This window comes from Lacerta agilis, chromosome 15 (assembly GCF_009819535.1).
Source record: "Lacerta agilis isolate rLacAgi1 chromosome 15, rLacAgi1.pri, whole genome shotgun sequence".
Taxonomy (NCBI): domain Eukaryota; kingdom Metazoa; phylum Chordata; class Lepidosauria; order Squamata; family Lacertidae; genus Lacerta; species Lacerta agilis.
The window spans coordinates 42050099-42071037 of record NC_046326.1 but is presented as its reverse complement, the minus strand read 5'-3'; the positions used below and the strand labels follow the sequence as shown (position 1 = coordinate 42071037).

Sequence of the window (20939 nt, the reverse complement as noted above, 5' to 3'; positions counted from 1 at the left end):
TCCCAGGATTGTTTTGAGGATAAAATCTGTGGGAGCGAGGAATCTGTAAACCACGTGGAGCTCCTGGGGGCAAAGGTGGGATATAATCGTAATAAAATGAATAAAAACAACCTCAGAAGAGCTTCCTGGCTGCCGCGTATCAGGGCAAAGGCCCGTCTAGCCCGGGATTCCTGTTCAAGCGGCCAACCCGCAAGTGAGAGGCCAGCAAGTGAGACCCGAGGGCAGTAACCCTCTGCAGCGGGGAGAGATGCTTGCTCGCCCTCATGGCTGGCAGCCACTGATCTCTCCTCGGGCCCTTCTCCTGCGTGCATTTGTCCGATCCCCCTTTCCAGCTGTTCGAGTTGGTAAAGAGGGATTTCATCAGGCGAGTGAGCGAGCAGCGCTTGCGAAACAGCATACCCTCCCTGGCCCGTAGCCAGCCAGCCGGCTCGCTCCTTCCCAGGCTCCGCCTTCCCGCCGAGCTTGGGGCCCGGCGCGCCCGGAACTCCGACGGCCGCCAGGCGGTGCGCTTTTACGCGCAGGGCGCACGGGAGGAGCGCGAGGAGGCGGCGCCCGAGGGACCAGCCCAGCCTTCCCCGGCCCAGCCCAGCCGCCGCCGCCGCCGGACCGGATGGGGGAGCCGCTGCTGCTGCCGCCTCCGGGGCCCCCGATCCTGCTCTTCTTGCTCAGCCTTGCCCCCGGCGTCGAGGCGGGGAAGGTGAGGCAGAGGCGGCGCGCTCCTCTTCTCGCTCTCTTTCTGCCCCTCCGCGACCCCCTCCCCGCCAACCAAGGAGGAAGGCGCTCTGGGGCGTGGGACTCCTAAGTCCGCCTCTGGAGTAGACCCATTGCACCGAGATGGCCTTAAAAGTTAGCGGCAACTGGCCCCGATCTGTTGATTTCAGGGGCTGCAAAACTCTCGGCTGCTGCTTCTTTTTTCAGTCCCTCGTTTGACTAGGAGAGTGGAGACTAGCGGTTACAGAACCAGAGTCGGGCTTGGGGTGGGAGTGGGGGGAGCTTGTGTGTTTTGGCCCCGAAGAGAAGGTCCCGTGAATCCTGTGGGGCACGCTCTGCACGTGCTCAGAGGCTGCTTCTAAATTCCAGCCACGCCTTTTGCCCTCCCCCGAGGCCTCTGAAGGTTTTGGACCACAACTGCCACCTGTGGATCTCCAGGGTCTCAAAAAGGGACCCCTTTCTCAGCCCAACCTAGAGATGGTGTCAGGGATTGAACCTGGGAGCTTCTGCATGCAAAGCAGGTGTCCGATCACTGAGCTATGGCTCTTCCCCTAAAAATGAAACATAGGTTCTAGTCCTCATGGTTCAAGATTAAGGGCAGGATTGAAGAGGTGAGGACAAAACATAGCTTGTCTTGAAAAGGAGGGTTTGGTGAATAAAAAGCATGGTGTGGGGAGAGAGAGAACTTTTGTGGGAGGGAAATTCTAATTTGTTGTTTGTTTTCTTCCTTGCAGCCCAGTTTTCAACAAGATCTCCCCTCCGAAGAGCAATATCACTGTCGTGGGATATCCTGGCCAGTCCCTCAGCAGGTAGAAAGCTAGCTCTGAAGCCATAATCACCCGAAAATATTTTCAGGGGCATTGGTACCCCAAAATAAAACATTAGCACGCAAGGTGTCCAAATTCTCAGACCACACCATCAAAAATTCCAGCCAGTTTGCATGATTTTGCATAAATTATTCTGGTTTTGCAACTCATGGCAAGGAATCAAAATCTCATTCATACTACCCTCCTTTGGCTTTTGAATGTGAATCACATGCTTTTTTAAAAAAGCATGTATTTGGAAGGGCCCCACTTCGCTCCCTCTCTGATAGCCATTCCTTTGCCTTGTAAACATATTTTAATTTAAAAAGAGGCATTTTGGTTGGAAACGGTTCTTAACTGTTCCTGGAATGTTTGTTTGACCCGCTTGGTACTTGGTGGGTGAGATTCTGAAGCTGTTCTGCTTGGTATGCTTTGACTCTGGTATGTCTCTCTCTCTCTCTCTCTCTCTCTCTCTCTCTGTGTGTGTGTGTGTGTGTGTGTGTGTGTGTGTATTATTTTCCTCTCATCTTATTCCCAGTGCTTTTTCTAGAAATTTCTTTTATCTACTAGTTTTGCTAGCGGGCGTAGTGGTTGCTAACCCGTATATTGGCTTCTAAATGTTGCTCGGTGCCTTGGGCGTTTTATGGTGTGACGATGTTTTAGGTAACTAGGAACATAAATAAGCTGGACTTTGCAGGAGGCTGGATTGTGTTCCCCACTCCAGAGTTTAAGAACCTGAGAAATGAGCCCAGCAGGATCAGGCCCAAGAGGGCCCCCTCTAGGCCAGCATCCTGTTCTCACAGTGGCCAACCAGATACCCCAAAGCCAAACCCACAAGCAGGACCTGGGCACAGCAGCCACACTCCCCACTTCGGATTCCCAGCAGCTGGGATTCGGAGGCATTGACTGCCTCCGACAGAGGAGGGAGAACACAGCCATTGTGGATAGTAAAAAAAAGGCAAAGGTAAAGGACCCCTGGATGGTTAAGGCCAATCAAAGGCGACTATGGGGTTGTGGCGCTCATCTCGCTTTCAGGCCAAGGGAGCCGGCGTTTGTCCACAGAAGCTTTCTGGGCCATGTGGCCAGCCAGACTAAACCGCTTCTGGCACAATGGGACACCGTGAGTGCACAGAAATGCCGTTTACCTTCCTGCCGGAGCGGTACCTATTTATCTACTCGCGCTGGTGTGCTTTCGAACTGCTAGGTTGGCAGGAGCTGGGACGGAGCAACGGGAGCTCGCTCCATCGCAGGGATTCGAACTGCCGACTTTCCGATCGGCAAGCCCGAGAGGCTCAGTGGTTTAGACCACAGCGCCACCCATGTGGCCATCCACTTTTTCCTTTACCTTGTGGATAGTAGCCATTGAGAGCCCTCTGCTCCGTGAATCTGCCCCACCTTTTAAGGCCATCCTAGTTGGTGTCCACAGCACAGATTCTCAACATGTTCACCTTATATATTCACCCGTTCTCTTCAGCCTATTAATGCGTATTATTTATTTTTAAACCCTTCTGAACTGCCCTTCGCCAAAAAAAATCCAGCTGCATTTGCAACGACAATTAGGTTAAAGTTCTTGATAAAACTGGGGCAATTAAAAGTGCAATCAGTTCAGAGTTAATGGCGAGAGCTTGGTTTTAGTGATCAGCAAATATTCAAGTGAACAAATTAGTCTCCCCCTGCTCTAAGTACTGAAACAGCGTCTAGAGGCTTCTTTCCATAATTCTGCTGTATCTTGACCCATTCTGCTTGCATTTAGAGTGTGGGATCGGGGCCTCCAATCTGACTTCACACTTGATGGGGATCTGGTTCCGGGAGGATCCTATTTCTTCCCTTCTCTAATTCCCAAAGCATGCAGGGGGTGGGGAGGGTGTCCCCTGCTTCTCTCCCATTGGTCCCCACTCAAAGCCAGGGGCTCCTCCCTCCTTTCTCTGGGCCAATGAGAAATTGCCCAGGTGGCATTTCGAAGGCAGTCCCTCTCCCCCCCCCCCCATTCCCCACAGAGAAGCATGGGAAGGAAGAGAGGCTTCCTTGTGCCAGGATTCTTGCCACCCGCTTTGAGGGCGTAGGAGGGATCGTTCAGGCCCCATTTCTGCAGGGGTAAAATTGCGTAATATTGGCCCGGTAAGAACTTCAGAAAGAGCACCGCAGCAGAAGCTGGATCAGGCCAATGGGGGTCCACCTAGTCCAGCCTCCTGTCCTCACATTGGCCAAACATCCCTTAAAAACCTAGCAGCCAAGATAGACTGCCTCTGAACCTGGAGGTTCCATAAGAACATAAGGAGAGCCTGCTGGATCAGGCCAAAGGGGGCCCATCTAGTCCAGCCTCCTGTTCTCCCGGTGGCCAACCAGATGCCTCTTTGGGGAAGCCCACAAGCAAGACCTGAGCACAACAGCAGGAACTCTCCCTCCAACTGGGATTCAGAGGCAGAGTTGGAAGGTAAACCAAGGGCCATCTAGCCCAACCCCCTTGGAGTTGTTTATTGCCCACCTTTTTTCTCCAAGTTGCTCGATGCTTTCCCACTCATTTAAGCCCCACGACAACCCTGTGAGGTAGGTTAGACTGAGAGGCAGCAACTGGCCCAGAGTCACCCATGGCTGAGTGGGAGGATTTGAACCCCGGTCTCCCAGGTTCTGGTCCAATGCTCTAACCACTACACCATGCTGTCTGTCTGATATCCTTACTCTGTAAGAGAGTCCAGTGTCCTCTTCTCACCGTGGCCAACAAGATGGCCCAAGGGGAAGACAGCTTTTGGTATGCTAGCCTGACGGTCCTCTTTATATGGAATCTCGTAACCTGCCGAGCTCAAGTCCCCTGCCTTCCTTGTCTCATGTCTGCTTGTGGTACATGCGTTGCCCCAACCACCTGCCAGTTCCAGACCTGGCCTGCTGGGGCCAAAAGGGTTGCCAACCCCTAGACAGATGCGCTTGGGGGACTGGGCATTAGGGGATATCACTCAAAATCAGTAAATGATGTTTGTGTGTGTCTTCATTTCTTTAAAAAGTCTTCTCTCCATAGGATGGGGGCATCGCTTTTCTCGAACACCCGTGCTCTCCCCTGTTCCTCCGCAGGCAGCTGACCCTCCTGGCCCGAGCCTGCCTGCCCCACCAGGTGCGAGCCCCGCATGACGGCCCCACTGGACATTGGGTGAGTGTGCTGGGCAGAGGCTGCCATGCCAGGGAGAAGAGTCCCTGCCATTGGCCCTCCAGGATTTGGGGAGTGGGAGGAGGGAAACAGAGACCCGTAGTTGGGATCCAAGGGTCATCTAGTCTGACCCGCCGCAGAAATCACGGCTAAAGGGGCTGTGTTTGCTTTGGCTAACCAGCTCTTTTGCTTCGTAGCCCCTGCCGCTGGCAAAGGCGGAAGTGGCCCAGGCCGTCGCTTGGCTCGAGAGCCACCTGGCCCAACAGAGCTCTGAGAAGCCCCTGACAGGTGGGGAACGCTGCCATTTCCTGAAGCGAGCATCTGCGGCGGGCAGAGGTTTGTGCCCGACGCACCTGGCACAGGTGAGGCGACGGTTGGTTGGTGGCAGAAGGGGAAGAGAGCCGCAGGAATCGCCGCCGATAAAATCCGGCTCCTCTTCTCCATTCCCAGGCTTTGCAGAAGCTGCTCCAGTGCTGGGAAGCCCCCCGAGGTCCCCGGAAACCGTGGAGGCCGGGCAGGAACCGCCGGGCTCTTCGCCGCTGGGCACATGGCCTTCTGCAAGCAGGTGTGGGGGGCGGAAGGCATTCTGCAATCGCCAACCCTGCGAAAGGCGCAAACGGCGGCCCGCCTCCCGTCACCCTGAGCTTGCAGGCTGAGCAAAGGGGTATTCCAGAGTCAATAGACCTCGGTGGGCATGCCTGGCTGAGTGCGACGCCCCTGCCAGGCGGCCTTTTGGGGCAGCAGCCCCTCGTCACGCAGGACATCCCCCCCTCGCTGCCCGTCCTGCGCACCGAGGCGAGAGCGGCCGGCGGCACGGGATGCCGGTGTCCGGATGGAGGACTCGGCAAAGCGCAAGGCCACGAAGGCAGAAAGGAAGCCAGAGGGTCCCAACCGGGGGTCCGTGTCCCCACCCCACGCACCGAAGAGGCGGCCTGGGCGGCCAGTGCCCTCACTTTCCTGCTGGTGGTGCTCACCCTCGCAGTCCTCTACACCCGGCTCCACCGGAAATGCCGCCGCGGGAGAAGCCTCTACTGGACCACGAGTACCGAGGAGGGGAGCGACACAGTGGCTGGTGAGTGGCCCACGGGGGAGGCGGTGGGGTCTCAGCCCTCCCCCCATGTACAGCACATGCACGTATCCAGAGCAAGCTCAGTGCCCAATTTTAACCTCTGGGGAACTGCTGGTTGTTTACCGTAGCAACCTAAGATTGGATAACCTGCGGAACTCCTGGCCACAAGATGCGGCCAACTCGAGCTCCGTGCTTGACGAGGGGGGTGGGAAATGTTGGTCGCTGGCTGTTGATAAACTGTGGAACGCTCTACCACAAGATACGGCCTACCCCTGCCCTGTGCTTGACGAGGGGTGTGTGTGAAGGCTTAGAGCAGAGCAGGTGGGGGAACTCTGGCTTTCCGGGTGTTGCCGGACTCCCAACTTGCAACCACTCCAGCCGGGATGCCCAGTGGGTCAGGGATGATGGGAGTCCAGCAGTGCCGGGAGATCCGCAGCTTTTCCTGAGATTTTACAGCACTTCTGGATCAGGCAAAGTCATTCTGGGGGTAAATATTAACAGTTACCTTCTAGCATAGCTGAAGGGGGTCTCTGCATTCAGGCAGTCCACCTCCCAATTACCTAGAGGTGTGGAGAGCCATCCCTCACTGGAGAAGCTCACGGCAGAGGTTGGAACCATAGAACACCAGTCCTGAAAGGCCTACATTGGCTCCCAGGACGTTTCCGAGCACAATTCAAAGGGTTGGTGCTGACCTTGAAAGCCCTAAATGGCCTCAAAGGCCCAGTATACCTGAAGGAGCGTCTCCACCCCCATCGTTCTGCCCGGACTCTGAGGTCCAGCTCCGAGGGCCTTCTGGCGGTTCCCTCACTGCGAGAAGTGAGGTTACAGGGAACCCGGCAGAGGGCCTTCTCGGTGGTGGCACCCGCCCTGTGGAACGCTCTCCCATCAGAGGTCAAGGAAATAAACAACTACCTGACTTTTAGAAGACACCTGAAGGTAGCCCTGTATAGGGAAGTTTTTAATGTTTGATGTTTTATCATGATTTTAATATTCTGTTGGGAGCCGCCCAGAGTGCCTGGGGAAACCCAGCCAGATGGGCAGAGTATAAATAATAAATTACTACTACTACTACTACTAATAATAATAATAATTAATAACAATAATAATCTAAACAAAATAAAAAAATTCTTTCCAGTAGCACCTTAGAGACCAACTAAGTTTGTTCTTGGTATGAGCTTTCGTGTGCATGCACAGGTACCAAGAACAAACTTAGTTGGTCTCTAAGGTGCTACTGGAAAGAATTTTTTATTTTGTTTTGACTATGGAAGACCCAACACAACTAGCCACCTGTAATAATAATCTAGAAACGGCCATCAGCTTTTGAGGACCCAGATGCAAATTTTCATTCAGGAAGAGTCTTCTGTGTTTGCCACCCCGTTGTTTGATCATTTTAATACCTGATGAGGTTTTATACCTAATGAGATCTCTCTAGTCCTACCTTGAGATGCTGTGATTTAGACCTTCCTGTTGCAGACTGTGCTCTGCATCCCAGCGATGTGGTCCCCTGCCTAAAATAAGTGGGGCTGGCTGCAGTGGGGGTTGTGGGGGGGGGGGGAAATGACCGCTTTGCTCGGCCCTGTGGTGAGGTGTGGAGGGTCCCCCCCACTAAGTTCCCACATCTCCACGAACCCAGAGTCGGCAGGAGACTTGACTCCAAGGGGTCAGCAATGGGGCTGGCTCCCCCTCTCCTGCGCCGAGAGCTTCCTGTAAAGTCTTTCCGCCCCTTCCTCCTTTTGCAGCTGTGATCAAGCGGCGTCTCCTCTCCGCCCAGAGCAGGCGCAAGAAGCGGAGTCGGCAGCCGCAGCCCCCGCCCAAGGCGCCTCTTCTGCCGACGTCCAGCGACAGCTCAGATTAGGGACGACCCTCTTCGGTGGAGACGTCCAGCCACAAGTCTGGGCTTTGCCAACGGAGCAAAGTCGTCTGCGGGTGAAACTTGGGTGTTGCGGTGAAACAGCAGCCTGGCCGTGGTCTGTTTACTCTCCCGAGGAGAGCTGGCTCCTTGCCTTCGTTTGTTTTTCTTACGCAATAAAATCTTTTATTTTTGCTACGAAAGCAGGATGAGGCCATCCCTAAAGCAACCGGGAGATTTGCAGATCGGGGGGGAAAGGCACGCTTTGCGATGCAGGCAGAAAGCCAAGTCTGTTTTGCACGGGTCAGCCAGGGTTTTCTGAGGGCAGCACAGATACGGTCTTCTCTAGCCATGAGGACTAGGCGCTTGGAGCAGCGAAAACTTTCCTGTGAGCTGCATGTCGGCAGCCAGGGAAGTGCAAGTGGGAGAAAAAAGGAGCCTCCCCCCCTTGAAGTTTTTGTTTTCGTAAAAAAAAATAAATTGAAGGGGGTTGGATTGGATGACCACCTGGGGTCCCTCCCAGCTCTACAATTCATTGATTCTATCAAAAGTTCAAGGACACTTTCCAGCCCGGCCAAAGCACTCAAGGAGGGCGTGTGCCACCTTGGGATTAGGCTGCAGAGAGAGGTACAAAGGGCCTGCCCCCTGGCACTGACTGGCAGTCGCTCATTGGGGGTATTTTTAAGGGGTTCATTTATTACATTGACGCAAACACCTTTTCTTCCAAGGAACTCAAGGTGCCGTACGTGGTTCTCCCCCTCATTTAATTGCCACAACAACCCTGCGAGGTAGGCAGGGTCATACCCAGTGAGCTGCATGGGGATAAATTTGAGCCCTGGTTTCTCGCAGGTCCTAATCCAAGGCTCTAACCATTGTGCCACACTGCCTTCTACTGGTTGAGCCTGGGGCCTTCTGCTCTACCGCTGGGCAACAAGGAGATCCAAGGAACATAAACACAGGAATCTTCCAGGGCGGACAAGACATTCAGCCAACTCAGCCGGTTCTGGGGGGGAGAGTAGGGTAACGGGTTCAAATTACCTCTAGAGGGGAGGAAATAAGTTATTCCAACGGGGCAGCCCAGGGAGATGCTCACGTCTTTTTATTTGTTACAAATGTACAGGACAAACAAGATTTCCAGCGCAGTGCCCAGATGCAGCCCTCAATAGCCATGTGTCCCCCCCCCCAACACGCTCCGCAGCCCATCCCACATTCCCTCAATGGCCTGAAAAACTTCACAGATTTCAAGGGGGGTGGGGGGAACACGACTGGCCAGTGAGAGGGAAGTGGGGGGAACTGATCCTTTGCTACGGAGACAAAGGCAGCCCCCATACTCTCCCCCCAAAAAAGGAATGATGGAGGGATTTTGGGGGGTGGGGTGGGAGAAGTGATCCAGCCGGAGGTTTCCGGGGAGGGGGGGGGGAATGATGCCCGACCCACAGCACCTAGACGTTGTAATTCCAGTGTTAACACTATTAGGGGAGGGAAACATGTGAGATAAATACATTTGGTGTTTATATATCTCTCTATACATATATATATATAGGTGCGTGGTCAGGCGGGTCTGGAATGGGACACATACAGTTCCACGCACTATATGGGAAGGTGGGGAGGAGGAGGAGGAGGAGGAAGAAGAAGAAGGAGGAGTGGTGTTTGCAGGGGGGGGGATAGATTTGACTCCCTTCAGGAGGACCCCCGCCCCGCTAAAAAAGGACAGGAAAAGCTAACCTGCAGCCCTCCAGGTGTGTCTGGATGTGTCACTTCCATCTGCCTCTGGAGCAGACTTGGGTCAATGGGCTGCGATTCCTGCCTTCCGGGGGTTGGGCTACATGAACTTTGGGAACCCCCTCCCAACTCCGTAGTGATTCTTTAAAAAGCCCTGCAGTGCCCCAGAGCTGCCCACAGGTTAGCCGTCCCTGTCGGAAGGCGAGGCTGGGGAGCATGTGCGGCCCCTCTCCGGCTAGGGGGTTCTAGACTTGAACTCGCAACCGCCCCGAGCAGACAGCGCAGGCGGAGTTGATTGTGATGATGATGATGAACGCAATAGTCCGGCAACATCTGGAATTGCCGCAGGGGGGGGAATCTGTGGCCCTCCAGATGTCGCTGGAGGAGAACGAAGGAAGTTGCCTTAGACCAAGTCCAAGCCATTTGTTCACCCAGGACTGTCTCCACTGACCAACAGGGTTTCAGGCAAGGGGGCTCTCCCAGCCCTGCCTGGAGGTGCCGTTGGGGCTTGAACCCAGGACCTTCTGCATGCAAGGCGGGGGCTCTATGGCCTGCTTCCTCCCGGAAGCTGAGAGCTGAAATGAAGCCACATCTTGAACGCCACAGGTATCCCCCCCCCTTGTGCCAAAGGATGGGGAGATGGGAATATTTACAGGGGGAGTTTTCTTCACTGCGCAGGCACCCCAGTGCCATGGGGCGTGTGCCATATAGGGCCCTGATCCTGCCCCCCCCTGCAAGCTGCAGTGGGGAGCATTGATCCAACCCAGCCTGGGCAGGTGGGCCGATTGCCAGGGAGGAGGCGGGTGGGGGAAAGGACACTTCCAGGTGGCTGCACGGCCCATCCCCAAAAATCCTCCAGCGGGGAAGGGAGGAACTGGGGCTGCGCCAGCCTCGCCCGCCCGCCCTCCGCCTGCCCGCCCTTCACTGCTTCTTCTCGCGGGTGGTGATGGTGACCAGCTGCTTGGCGGCCTTGGCGATGTCGTAGGCACACTGAATGACCTGCTGGGTCAGGAGCTGGTAGTCCACGGGGGCCCCCGGCTCCGGGGGGACCGTCTTGCGGCACTCGCTCTGCAGGCGGTAGGCGCTGGCGTTCAGCAGGCGCAAGGAGCTGCGCACCGTCTCCAGAGCCGGCTTCTGCGGAAGGAGCGGAAAGGGAGAGTGGCATAAGGCTCCCAACTCACGTCCAGAGGTCCAGAGTTCAAGTCTAACCACCTTATTGAGAACTCGCAAGGCAGCCTCACTGCTGACTAAAGGCACTCTGGCCTACACAGCCAGTTTGGAGTAAGGGCCTGAATTAGTCCTGCACATACAGCCAGTTTGGAATAAGGGCCTGAATTAGTCCTGTACATCCAGCCAGTTCGGAGTAAGGGCTTGAATTAGCCCTGCACATTCAGCCAGTTCAGAGTAAGGGCCTGAATTAGCCCTGCACATCCAGCCAGTTCAGAGTAAGGGCCTGAATTAGCCCTGTACATCCAGCCAGTTTGGAATAAGGGCTTGAATTAGCCCTGCACATCCAGCCAGTTCAGAGTAAGGGCCTGAATTAGCCCTGTACATCCAGCCAGTTTGGAATAAGGGCTTGAATTAGCCCTGCACATGCAGCCAGTTCAGAGTAAGGGCCTGAATTAGCCCTGTACATCCAGCCAGTTTGGAATAAGGGCTTGAATTAGCCCTGCACATCCAGCCAGTTCAGAGTAAGGGCCTGAATTAGCCCTGCACATGCAGCCAGTTAAGAGTAAGGGCCTGATTAGCCCTGTACATCCAGCCAGTTTGGAATAAGGGCTTGAATTAGCCCTGCACATTCAGCCAGTTCGGAGTAAGGGCCTGAATTAACCCTACCCTTCACCAACCCAAAAACATGTGCAGAGAGCCTCAAAAGGTCGCCTGTTCCGCTTTACATTTCCAAAAGTTGTCATCATTAGGCGGTGAATTTTTAAAAACGTATTTCATAAAAGTTATATCCTGCTTGGTCATAGGAAAATAACATCGCAGTGGTGAGACTTGTTCATCTCTGTGCGCATGTAAAAATTCAAAATAATGGGGGGGGCGGGTTGAGGGGAGGTGGAAGCTGGAGCTTGGCTGCTGGGGGGTGAGAGAGGGTCCCATGTTGCTAATATTTTAAACCATCACTTCCCACTCCTTGCTTCTAAGGAGCCCCTTAAGAATAAGAGAGCCTGCTGGATCAGACCCATGGCCCACCTAGACCAGCATCCTGTTCTCACAGCGGCCGAACAGATGCCCCAGTGAAAAACCTATAAGCAGGATCCGGCCATGAGAGAAAACTCCCCCTCCCTGCACTTTCCAGCAACTGATATTGAGAATCATTGCCACCTCCGACCATGGAGGCAGAGCGAAGTCATCCTGGTTAGCAGCCCTGTCTTTTTTAAAGCCATCCAGGTTGGTGATCATTCCTGCCTCCTGTGGCAGGGAGTTCCAGAGTTTAACTGCACTGCCTGAAGAAGGATTTTATTTTGTCTGCCCTGAATCTCCCACAAGTTCTAGTGGTGCGAGAGAGGAAAGTTCTTCTCGATCCACCACCTCAATGCCAGGCATCATTTTATAAAGTTCCACCACGCCACCTCTTGCTTGTCTTTTCTCTAAACTGCAAATGGCGCTGCAACCTTTCCTCATAGGGGAAACTCTGCAACATCCTTTGGGAGGTGTTATGTCCAGGAAAAGCCCCTGGGAGTGGCTGTTCGCTCCCTTTGAGGACGTTTCCTGGGCTGGGAGGGAGATTTCCTCACCCAGACCCCTCTCTCAGCAGAAGCGACTCTCCCGGTCTCTCCTACCTTGGGGAAAAGTGACGCCATTTCCGTGACGGCAGCGTGAATCTTCTCTGAACAGGGGACGAAGCTGCTGGGGTTAAGAAGGGACAGAATGAGGCCCAGACACGGAGTCACACACCTGTGTTACAGGTCTTGCGAGTTCCCCACCCCAGTCACAGCATTACCCACAGATCCCTTTAGGGGTTAAAGAAGGAAGCAAACTTTATTCAGCAGAGCAATTCCGATTCCTTAAGAGCATTTGAGGGAATCTGCCGCCTCCCCGTCGCCTGCACAAGTCCCAGATCTGGGCGCCCCTCCTTGCTAAGGAAGCGGCAAGCTCAGAGCAGGTACTCGTGCAGAGGCACACAACAGGCAGGTATCCTCCAAAAGGAACCAAATCCTGCAGCCGTCTCCCCAGCGCGAACAATTGCATGCTAACAACAGCAAAAGGTATACCAGAATGACAACCTCCCCTCCTGCAGAGGCTGGCTGAGCGGAAGACCAGAACGGAGAATCACACAGAGCTGCAGCAGGCACACTCAGTTTCATTTCTTGCAGACCATAGGCACCAGTGCCTGTCACCAATCTGTTCCTACCCCATGCCTCTCCTCCCCAGAGGATTCCTGGAGGGATTCATCCTGACCTGTCGTGCTTGAACTCCTGGGCAGCTCGGAGGAGCTCCTGGATATTCTTTGTGACCTGTTCCGTCTTGAGAATGACGTCTTCCGTGCTGGGCAGGCCCGGGTCCAGGTCACCTTCCAGTGGTTCAGGTTCTGGGTGCAAGTCATCATCCTTGCTGAGGTCCAGCAAGCGCTTCCCGTCCATGCTGAGAAAGGAGGGGGTGGGGAGAGAGGCAGGGTGGGTTTGGGGGCAGGGAAAGATGCTACCCCCCTGATGCCAACTCAGATATTGCCATCATCAATTAACCATCTGTATTCATTTCACTGGGTCTGCTCCCAGGATAACTTAACACACTGGATGCAGCCTGGCATTCTTAGTCACTTTTGAGCCACGAGGTCTTCTCAAGCAGCTAGTCCTGTGCAAGTCCCAGCAAGGGATGTCCCGCACAGCATTCGGCCTCACCTGAGGGGCAGATCCCCGCCCTGCGTGTTGTCATAATCGCTGTCTGTGCCGCTGCCGTGTCGGTCCAGTTTTCCAGTCTAGGAAGGAGGGGGGGAAGAGAAATTGGGCAGAGTTAAAAGGGGGAGCTGGTGGCAGGCACCCCTGTTGTGTTACCGGAGCAGAGGCTTGCTTTGCATGCAGAGGGTTCCCAGGCGTCTCTAGTTTAAAGGAACTCCAAACGCTGCTGCCGGCCAGAGCAGGCAATACTGAGCTAGGTGGGCAAAGAGTCTAGCCAGGCAGGGAGTGGGTGGAGCCCCCTATTTTGCATGCAGAAGGTCCCGCGTTGAATCCCTGCCATCGCTGAAGAAAAGCTGGCAGGGCTAGGAAAGGAAGCGCCCGCTAAGACCCTGCAGAGCTGCTGCCGGCCAGAGCAGAGAGCATTGAACTAGATGGGCAAAGAGTCTGATCTGGAGTAAAAGGGAAGCTGCAGACACTCCCCACCCCAAGCCCGTCCTGCAAACAGAAATGTCGCAAGTCACCATGTGACGTCCGCTCTCCGGAGCGCAGGACAAGAGGGGAGAAGACGGAGGGAATGGCATCGAGGAGATGGAGCCCCCCTTCCGCATCTGAAAGGAAGAGGGCAGGAGGCAGCAGTTAGACACACGCAGAGAGACCGGATTCCTATGGGCGGAGGGGGGGCTGGGGTCTCCACAAAAAGACTGGGGGGGGGGACACTTGGCAGAAGCCCAGGAGATTTTATTTTCAAGCCTTCTGGGTGCCACATAACCCTCCCTTCACAAGAGTAAGAAACCCATTTTTGAGTGTGGCAGCAGCTACACTTTGGAACTCCCTGCCGATTGATATCAGGCAGGTATATGCTCTTTTGGGCACCTGATGAAAACATTTCCACTTAGACAAGCCTACTCAGATATTTAGAAACTGGTGCAAGTTCTAACCTGTTTTGAGACTATTTTTATTTTGAAAGCCTTAATTTTATTTATTAATTCTTCTTACTGGTAATCTTTTCATTTTATCTTTTTTTTTTGTAAACAGCTTCAAGGTTCCTCCCCGCCCCCCATTCAAGCAGTGTATAATTTTTATGAAATAAATAAATACTGCAGCATTCGCCAACCTGGTGCCCTCCTGCTGCTTTGGACTACAACTCCCATCAGCCCCTGGGTGAGCGAGGAGTTTATGATGAGGGTTGCAGTCCAAACTTTTTTTTTTCAGGGTCTGAGGTCGGCAAAGTCTGTCGTGCCTCCCTACCTGCCTTGGCAGGTGAGCGAAAATTAGCGAAAATTGATATCTGTACATATAAACTAGCAGAGTGTTGTCATCACACAGGCTTTGAAGGATCTAGAAATGAAGGAAGCGCCACTCACCCGGTAGATGCTGGCCTGGTTGTGGATGGAATACAAGGCTTCCTCATCCACCTCCTGTGATGGCAGAAGAACAAGGGGGTGAGCAGGGGGGCAATCCCGCGACCCCCAACAAAGAAGCAGCACCTGTTGCATTGCAGAATCCCAACCCTGCGGACGTTACGCTCCTCGACTCACAGCTACGCACAGCAAGGAACCCACCAGGGCCGTCTTGTCATAGGGGCTGGGTGGCGTGGTGCACCAGGGCGCCAGGCCCCCCAGGGGCGCCCCGCGAGCCTGCCGGCATACCGGGTGCCCCCTCCCCAACCCACCCCTGCCCCCACGGGCGGGCGGGCGCTCGCGCACCGGTGGGCGAGCTGCAAGCCACCTGCCCTCCGGAGCCCTAGCTGTAGCGCTGGGAAGGGCGCGCAAAGCCCTGCGCCGCTCCAGCGCCACGCCCCTCATCCCCCGCTCGCCCACCCCCCTCCCAAGGGGCGGCCAGCGCGGGAGGGAGGTGGGCGGAGAGGCGGCCCACCGGGGGCGCCGAGGGATCGTCGCGCCAGGGCGGACGATCCCTTTAAGATGGCCCTGGAACCCACCAACCACTTTTTCTCGTTTAAAGCAAAGCATGCTGGGGCGGAACAAGAGGTGAGGTGGGAAAATGCACCCAATCACTTAACACCCACCCTTGGGTCCCCCGGCGCACACCCACCATTGCACCCTCCCCTCCTTGGCACTCACCCCGGGGTGGAATGGGGTGGAAAGGCGGGTGACGAGGTCGTCCATCGGCTGCTGGCCAAAGGGCTTGAGGGCCCCGGTGCCCGGCTCGTACATGGAGAAGGCGTGGCGGTCCCGGCGGTGGGCTCCCGTGGCCGCGGAGGCCACGTGGCTGTGGTCGGGGCGCTCGCTGGGGGGGTGGCGCTGCCGCCGGGTGGACGGGCCCCACCTGCTGGCGAATCTGCATGTTCTCCGCCTGCAGCTTGTGGATCTGAGACGCGAGAGGAAGGGGCATAGGACTGTCAGGGCTGGATCCGGCCGAAGGCAGCTCATACCTCCGAAGGCGGAAATCACAATTCGAGAGGATTTTAACCGGCTGGGTCAGAGCTAGCAACTACTGCAGTGCGCTCTATGTGGGGCTACCTTTGAAGGTGACCCGGAAACTACAACTAATCCAGAATGCGGCAGCTAGACTGGTGACTGGGAGTGGCCGCCGGGACCACATAACACCAGTCCTGAGAGATCTGCATTGGCTCCCAGTACGTTTCTGAGCACAATTCAAAGTGTTTGTGCTGACCTTTGAAGCCCTAAACAGCCTCGGTCCCGTATACCTGAAGGAGCGCCTCCACCCCCATTGTTCAGCCCGGACACTGAGATCCAGCTCTGAGGGCCTTCTGGCAGTTCCCTCACTGCGAGAAGCAAAGCTACAGGGAACCAGGCAGAGGGCCTTCTCGGTGGTGGCGCCCGCCCTGTGGAACGCCCTCCCAGTAGAGGTCAAAGAGATAAATAACTACCTGACATTCAGAAAATACCTGAAGGCAGCCCTGTTGAGGGAAGTTTTTAACCTGTGATATTTTAATGTATTTTAATATCTGTTGGAGGCCGCCCAGAGTGGCTGGGGGGACCCAGCCAAATGGGCGGGGTACAAATAATAATAATAATAATAATAATAATAATAATAATAATAATAATAATAATAATAATAATTACTATTATTATTATTATCATCATCATCATCAAATTTGTATACTGCTTATCATCCGTAGATCTCGGGGCAGTCCACCACATACACACGCAAGATAAAAACACAAAATACATTTTAAAAAACCCAGTTAACTCCCCCCAACCCACCTACTCCCACAAACACATTTAAAAGGATGGATTTCAATAGGGACAAAAGTCGGGTTCTGCACTTGGGCAGGAAGAACCAGATGCACAAATACAGAATGGGGAACACCTGGCTTACGAGTAGTGCATGTGAAACAGACCCAGGGGTCTTAGTGGGCCACAAGTTTCACATGAGCCAACAGTGTGATGTAGCAGCAAACAAAGCTAATGCTATTCCAGGCTGCATCAAGAGAAGTTGCCTCAGCCCTCGATCCCAGACCCTTTCTTCCTTCCACCTTACGAAGTTGCAAGATTTCACCGCACGGTTGATGCTCCTGTTCCGACCACTTCCAGGACGCTCCCTTCCCTACCCCCCAACAGCAACCTGCCTCTCTCTGCAGCCGCCTCAGTTCGTCGCTCAGGCTGTTGTTGACTTTCATCAGCTGCTGCACTTTTGCTTCGGAGGCGGCCAGCGCCTTCTTGACCTCCAGGTACTCCTGCAGCGTGATGGGACCGTCGGAGAGGTCCGAGGAATCCATGCTCTTTGTTTTTAGGGAGAGAGAGAGAGAGAGAGAGAGAGAGAGAGAGAGAGAGAGAGAGAGAGAGAGCTCAGTGAGATGGGGTCATTACTGGGGTTGACACAAAAATGTTCCAGGGATAAAACGACATGCTTTGCGGAATGCGTGTAAATCAGTGCAGAATGCCAACAGATTTTGCCACGAAATTGGTTCTTTTTTCCTCCCAACATCCCAGACAAAGCTGGAAGAATTTCTGCCCTATCTGTTAATCCCCCTTACAAAGGTATAGGAACCAGATATTGGAACACATTCCCCCCCCCCCCCCGCCAAGGTTTGGAACAAAATGCGAGAATCGTGACCCTAAAAATCTGTTTCCAGTTTCCTTCTTCGAAATGACTACACAGATGGTATCGCGCTCCTTTGCAAATGTCAAAAATGGCATTCTCCAGTGTTGGAAGGGTCGCAATAAACCTGGCGCGCATTAACATTTATGGTGGGAACGTAAGACGGGGCAAGATTCCTGGAATTCGATTTTGTTGGAAATGAAAGCTGTTACTCAGGAAACTAGTCCTCATTGCTGATGGTCACACGTCACGGTTCCCTTCCCCTGCCCCGCTTTTCTCCAGGGGGGAGGCGCTTACCCGAGCGCGGTTATTGCGCCCTGCGTTGGCGCTGCGGAGGGGCTCCTGGTCCGTGTCCTCGTCTGAGGCAACGCTGTCGTAGTCGTGTTGGTCGTCGAGGTCGCTGTGCCCGTGGAGGGAGGAGTCGAGGATCTCTGCAGGGAGAAGGTGACAACCCCGTAAAGGGACAGGGTGGACCTCCAGCCCCCCCTGTTCCCACCGTACCCCATCAGTCTCTTGCCCCCTAACCTGTGGGGCTGGAGAGGCTTTTGCCCTGCTGCCGACGTTTCGCCTCGCTTAAGATATCGATGATGAGGGTGGCAAATTCCCGGGCATTGAAGCGGGCAAGTTTCTGCCGTCCCTGAGAGAGAGAGAGAGAGAATCATCCACATGGGGGGAGGTGTACAAGCCCAGAACGGAGGGTCAGGATTAGGACTTTCTGCATTAAAAGACAAGACAGTTCCCCTCCTCTCCGTTTCATCTCACAACAACCCTGCAAGGTAGGATAGGCTGAGAGGAGGTGACAGGCCCAAGGCCACACACATTGGGCTTCTTGGCCGAGAGAGGGATTCGAACCCTGGCCTCTCCCAGGTCCTATTCCAACACTCTAACCACTGCACCCCACTGGCTCTCCGGAATCTGGGCAAGCCCCAGGAATTCCAGCCCTGGGTTCAAGGGCCAGACAGAAGCCCCAGCCACCTCTCTCCACCTCTGCCCTCCAAGAATTAACCACTGCCTGGAGCCACAATAGGCAGAGAGGGCCGGCCTCAGCCGCACAGAAACAAGTAGGGTCCCGCCCATTTTACCTGATTGCGCGTTGCAGAATATTCAGGGTTCACGGGAAGGAAGGGGACTGCGCTGCGCTCCGTCACCAAGGTGCTGTGGTTCTGCGTCGTGAGCCAGACTTTGTAGGGAGAAAGGAGGACAGGCAAAAGGGTATTGTTAGCCAGCGGCCTAACCGTCCGGCCCTGCACAGACACACCCGGAAAGGTTTCGGAGGGCCAGGTGGCACCATCCCAAGACTCGCCCAAGATCAGGGAGAACAGTCGGAATGCTTTTGCTGGAAGGGAAGGCTAGATGCAGAAATTATGCTCAGTCCAATGTGTTTCAAAATGTCTGCATCGGGGACACTGGGGAAAGAACGCAAGGGAATTTCCTATGTTCCCTGTTACAAAGCGGGTCCATGGGAAATAGAAGCTGCTTTATTTTATCCATCTGATGGAGTGGATCCAATGGCCAAGAAGGCAGTCTCTGCATGTGCTGTGGAGGGAAGTGAGGGGCTCATCCACCTGGGAAGGGAACCCATCTAGGAGAAGGGAAACTCCGGGAAAAGGCTCAGGAGTAAACTCTTCACAAATCCGGAGCGGAGTCCCCGAGACGGTTGGATGGCGGCTTGTACGCCTCCCTCCGGCAACTCCTGCAGCCAAGCTGGTGCCAAACGTTTTGCTCTGCTTTCCTTTGGACCACATCTTGTCATCTGGGCGGCCCAGGACCTCCCTCTACCCTGCCCAGGCTTGCACCCCGGGGAGGCACTGCAAACACAGCTGTTTGACTCCACCCGCAGAGGTGCACTCCATTGTCTCTCGGGACAGACGGATGCCAACATATTTTATCAGTGCCCCTGAGGAAATTTGAAAACAGCGCTAATGGACGCTTCCACGCCCTTTTACAGGCTCTCACTTCCTGTGCCGTTGTTTGCCCTGTTTTGGAAAGAAAAGGGCTTGTTGTTGTTCAGTCGTGTCCGACTCTTCGTGACCCCATGGACCAGAGCACGCCAGGTACCCCTATCCTCCACTGCCTCTCGCAGTTTGGCCAAACTCATGCTAGTAGCTTCGAGAACACTGTCCAACCATCTCTGTCGTCCCCTTCTCCTTGTGCCCTCCATCTTTCCCAACATCAGGGTCTTTTCTAGGGAGTCTTCTCTTCTCATGAGGTGGCCAAAGTCTTGGAGCCTCAGCTTCAGGATCTGCCCTTCCAGTGAGCACTCAGGGCTGATTTCTTTAAGAATGGATAGGTTTGATCTTCTTGCAGTCCATGGGACTCTCAAGAGTCTCCTCCAGCACCATATACAGAAAAGGGCTAGATGCCCCCCAAAGAAGGGCATTCAAGACAGGTTGGGCAGCACTAATTGAAGCTTTCACGCCCTATTTCAGCCTCTCACTTCCTGCACTGTTGTCTCTCCTTCTTAGGAAGGGACAGTTGGCCTGAAAGAGACACAGCAGTCCTTTCCTGGAAGTGATACGAGGCCCTCAGTGATGGCAGATCTGGCCCCTGCCTGGCCACTGTGACAACAGGACGCACAATGGGACGGGTTCCCCTTTGGTCCGACCCAGCTTCAGGGCTCTCTCCTGAAGTTCTTGCTGAAATCTCCAAGCCGCTGCACCGTAAACATCGCTGCCTTTTGGGTGTGTATTATTAGCAATTCTCAAGAGACGCCCAGATGACAAATCTCTGAATCTGCCACTCGTATCTTTAAGTACCCATGAGCGTCTCACCCACGCTGTCAACAGCAGTTCCTTGTCCTACGAGCTGCCTCAAAGGGTCGTTGTTGCAGGAGGATGCACACACACACACACACACACACACACAGGGAGCTATTTGTCCATCTAGCTCGCTTACACTGGCTGGCAGCAGCCCTCCAGGGGTTTCAGGCAGGCAGGGGATATTCCTGGCCCTGCCAGGAGATGCCATTGGGGATTCAACCTTCTGCATGTAAAAGGGGTGCTCTACCAGTGAGCTACAGCCTGTCCCTTAAGACACAGGAACCTAAGAAGCTGCTTAATAATCAAGGAGCTACTGTATATGTATCACCTAGCTCAGTATTGCCAACACTGACTGGCAGAGGCTCTCCTGAGTTTCAGGCAGGGGACAGACCCAGCACTTCCTGGAAATGCCATGGGGATCGAACCCAAGACCTTCTGTATGCAAAGCAAGTGCTCTGCCACTTAGCTCTTGCCCTAAAAACAGAGTAACATTCTAGTCCTCTTGATTCCAAATAAAGGGCTGGTTTAAGCAGGAACGTAAGAAACCACCTTATACTGACTCAGACCATTTGGTCCATCTAGCTCAGCACTGTCTACACTGACTGGCAGCAGTGCTCCAGGATTTCAGGCAAGGGGTCTCTCCTTTGCTGAACTTGGGACCTTCTGTATACAAAGCAGGTGCTTTACTCCGGAGCTGTGCTCCTGCTTCTAAAGTAAGGTTCCGGTCCTCATGGTTCTGCTGGAGATTGAACCCGGGACCCCCTGCATGCAACGGAGATGCTCAGCAAATGAGGCACAGCCTTTCCCCAGAAATGCGAGGCTGCAAGTCAGACAAGCATGTTCACTAGGAAGGCAATCTCACGCCAAGCGCTGGTGGCAGCGGCAAATTACTTCCACGTAAACCTGTCCCGCCGTTGGACTCTTGAACTGGTATTTCCCCTTTTATCATCATCATCGATAACAGCTGCATCAAAAGCTGAGAACGCGCCCAATGTTCCCACTTCTCCAGAAACACAAAC

The 20939-nt window shown here is 54.3% G+C and overlaps 2 protein-coding genes across 2 annotated transcripts in view; one reads left to right on the top strand and one right to left on the bottom strand.

Moving 5' to 3' along the window:
* The first annotated feature begins 429 nt into the window (after positions 1-429).
* Positions 430-7774, top strand: TP53I13 (tumor protein p53 inducible protein 13). The gene is made up of 6 exons (XM_033172599.1): positions 430-697; positions 1446-1520; positions 4528-4752; positions 4851-5015; positions 5104-5725; positions 7462-7774. The coding sequence occupies exons 1-6, from the start codon at positions 611-613 to the stop codon at positions 7575-7577; spliced, it is 1290 nt and encodes a 429-aa protein (XP_033028490.1). The 5' UTR covers positions 430-610; the 3' UTR covers positions 7578-7774.
* A 1208-nt stretch (positions 7775-8982) lies between these two features.
* Positions 8983-20939, bottom strand: part of GIT1 (GIT ArfGAP 1) — a 53641-nt gene continuing 41684 nt past the window's right edge. The window contains 12 exon segments of the mRNA XM_033171767.1: positions 8983-10427; positions 12080-12143; positions 12699-12881; positions 13139-13215; positions 13657-13743; positions 14500-14553; positions 15217-15388; positions 15390-15463; positions 16689-16841; positions 17459-17592; positions 17687-17798; positions 18244-18341. Coding sequence (XP_033027658.1) covers positions 10215-10427; positions 12080-12143; positions 12699-12881; positions 13139-13215; positions 13657-13743; positions 14500-14553; positions 15217-15388; positions 15390-15463; positions 16689-16841; positions 17459-17592; positions 17687-17798; positions 18244-18341 — 1421 coding nt within the window. The 3' untranslated portion in view covers positions 8983-10214.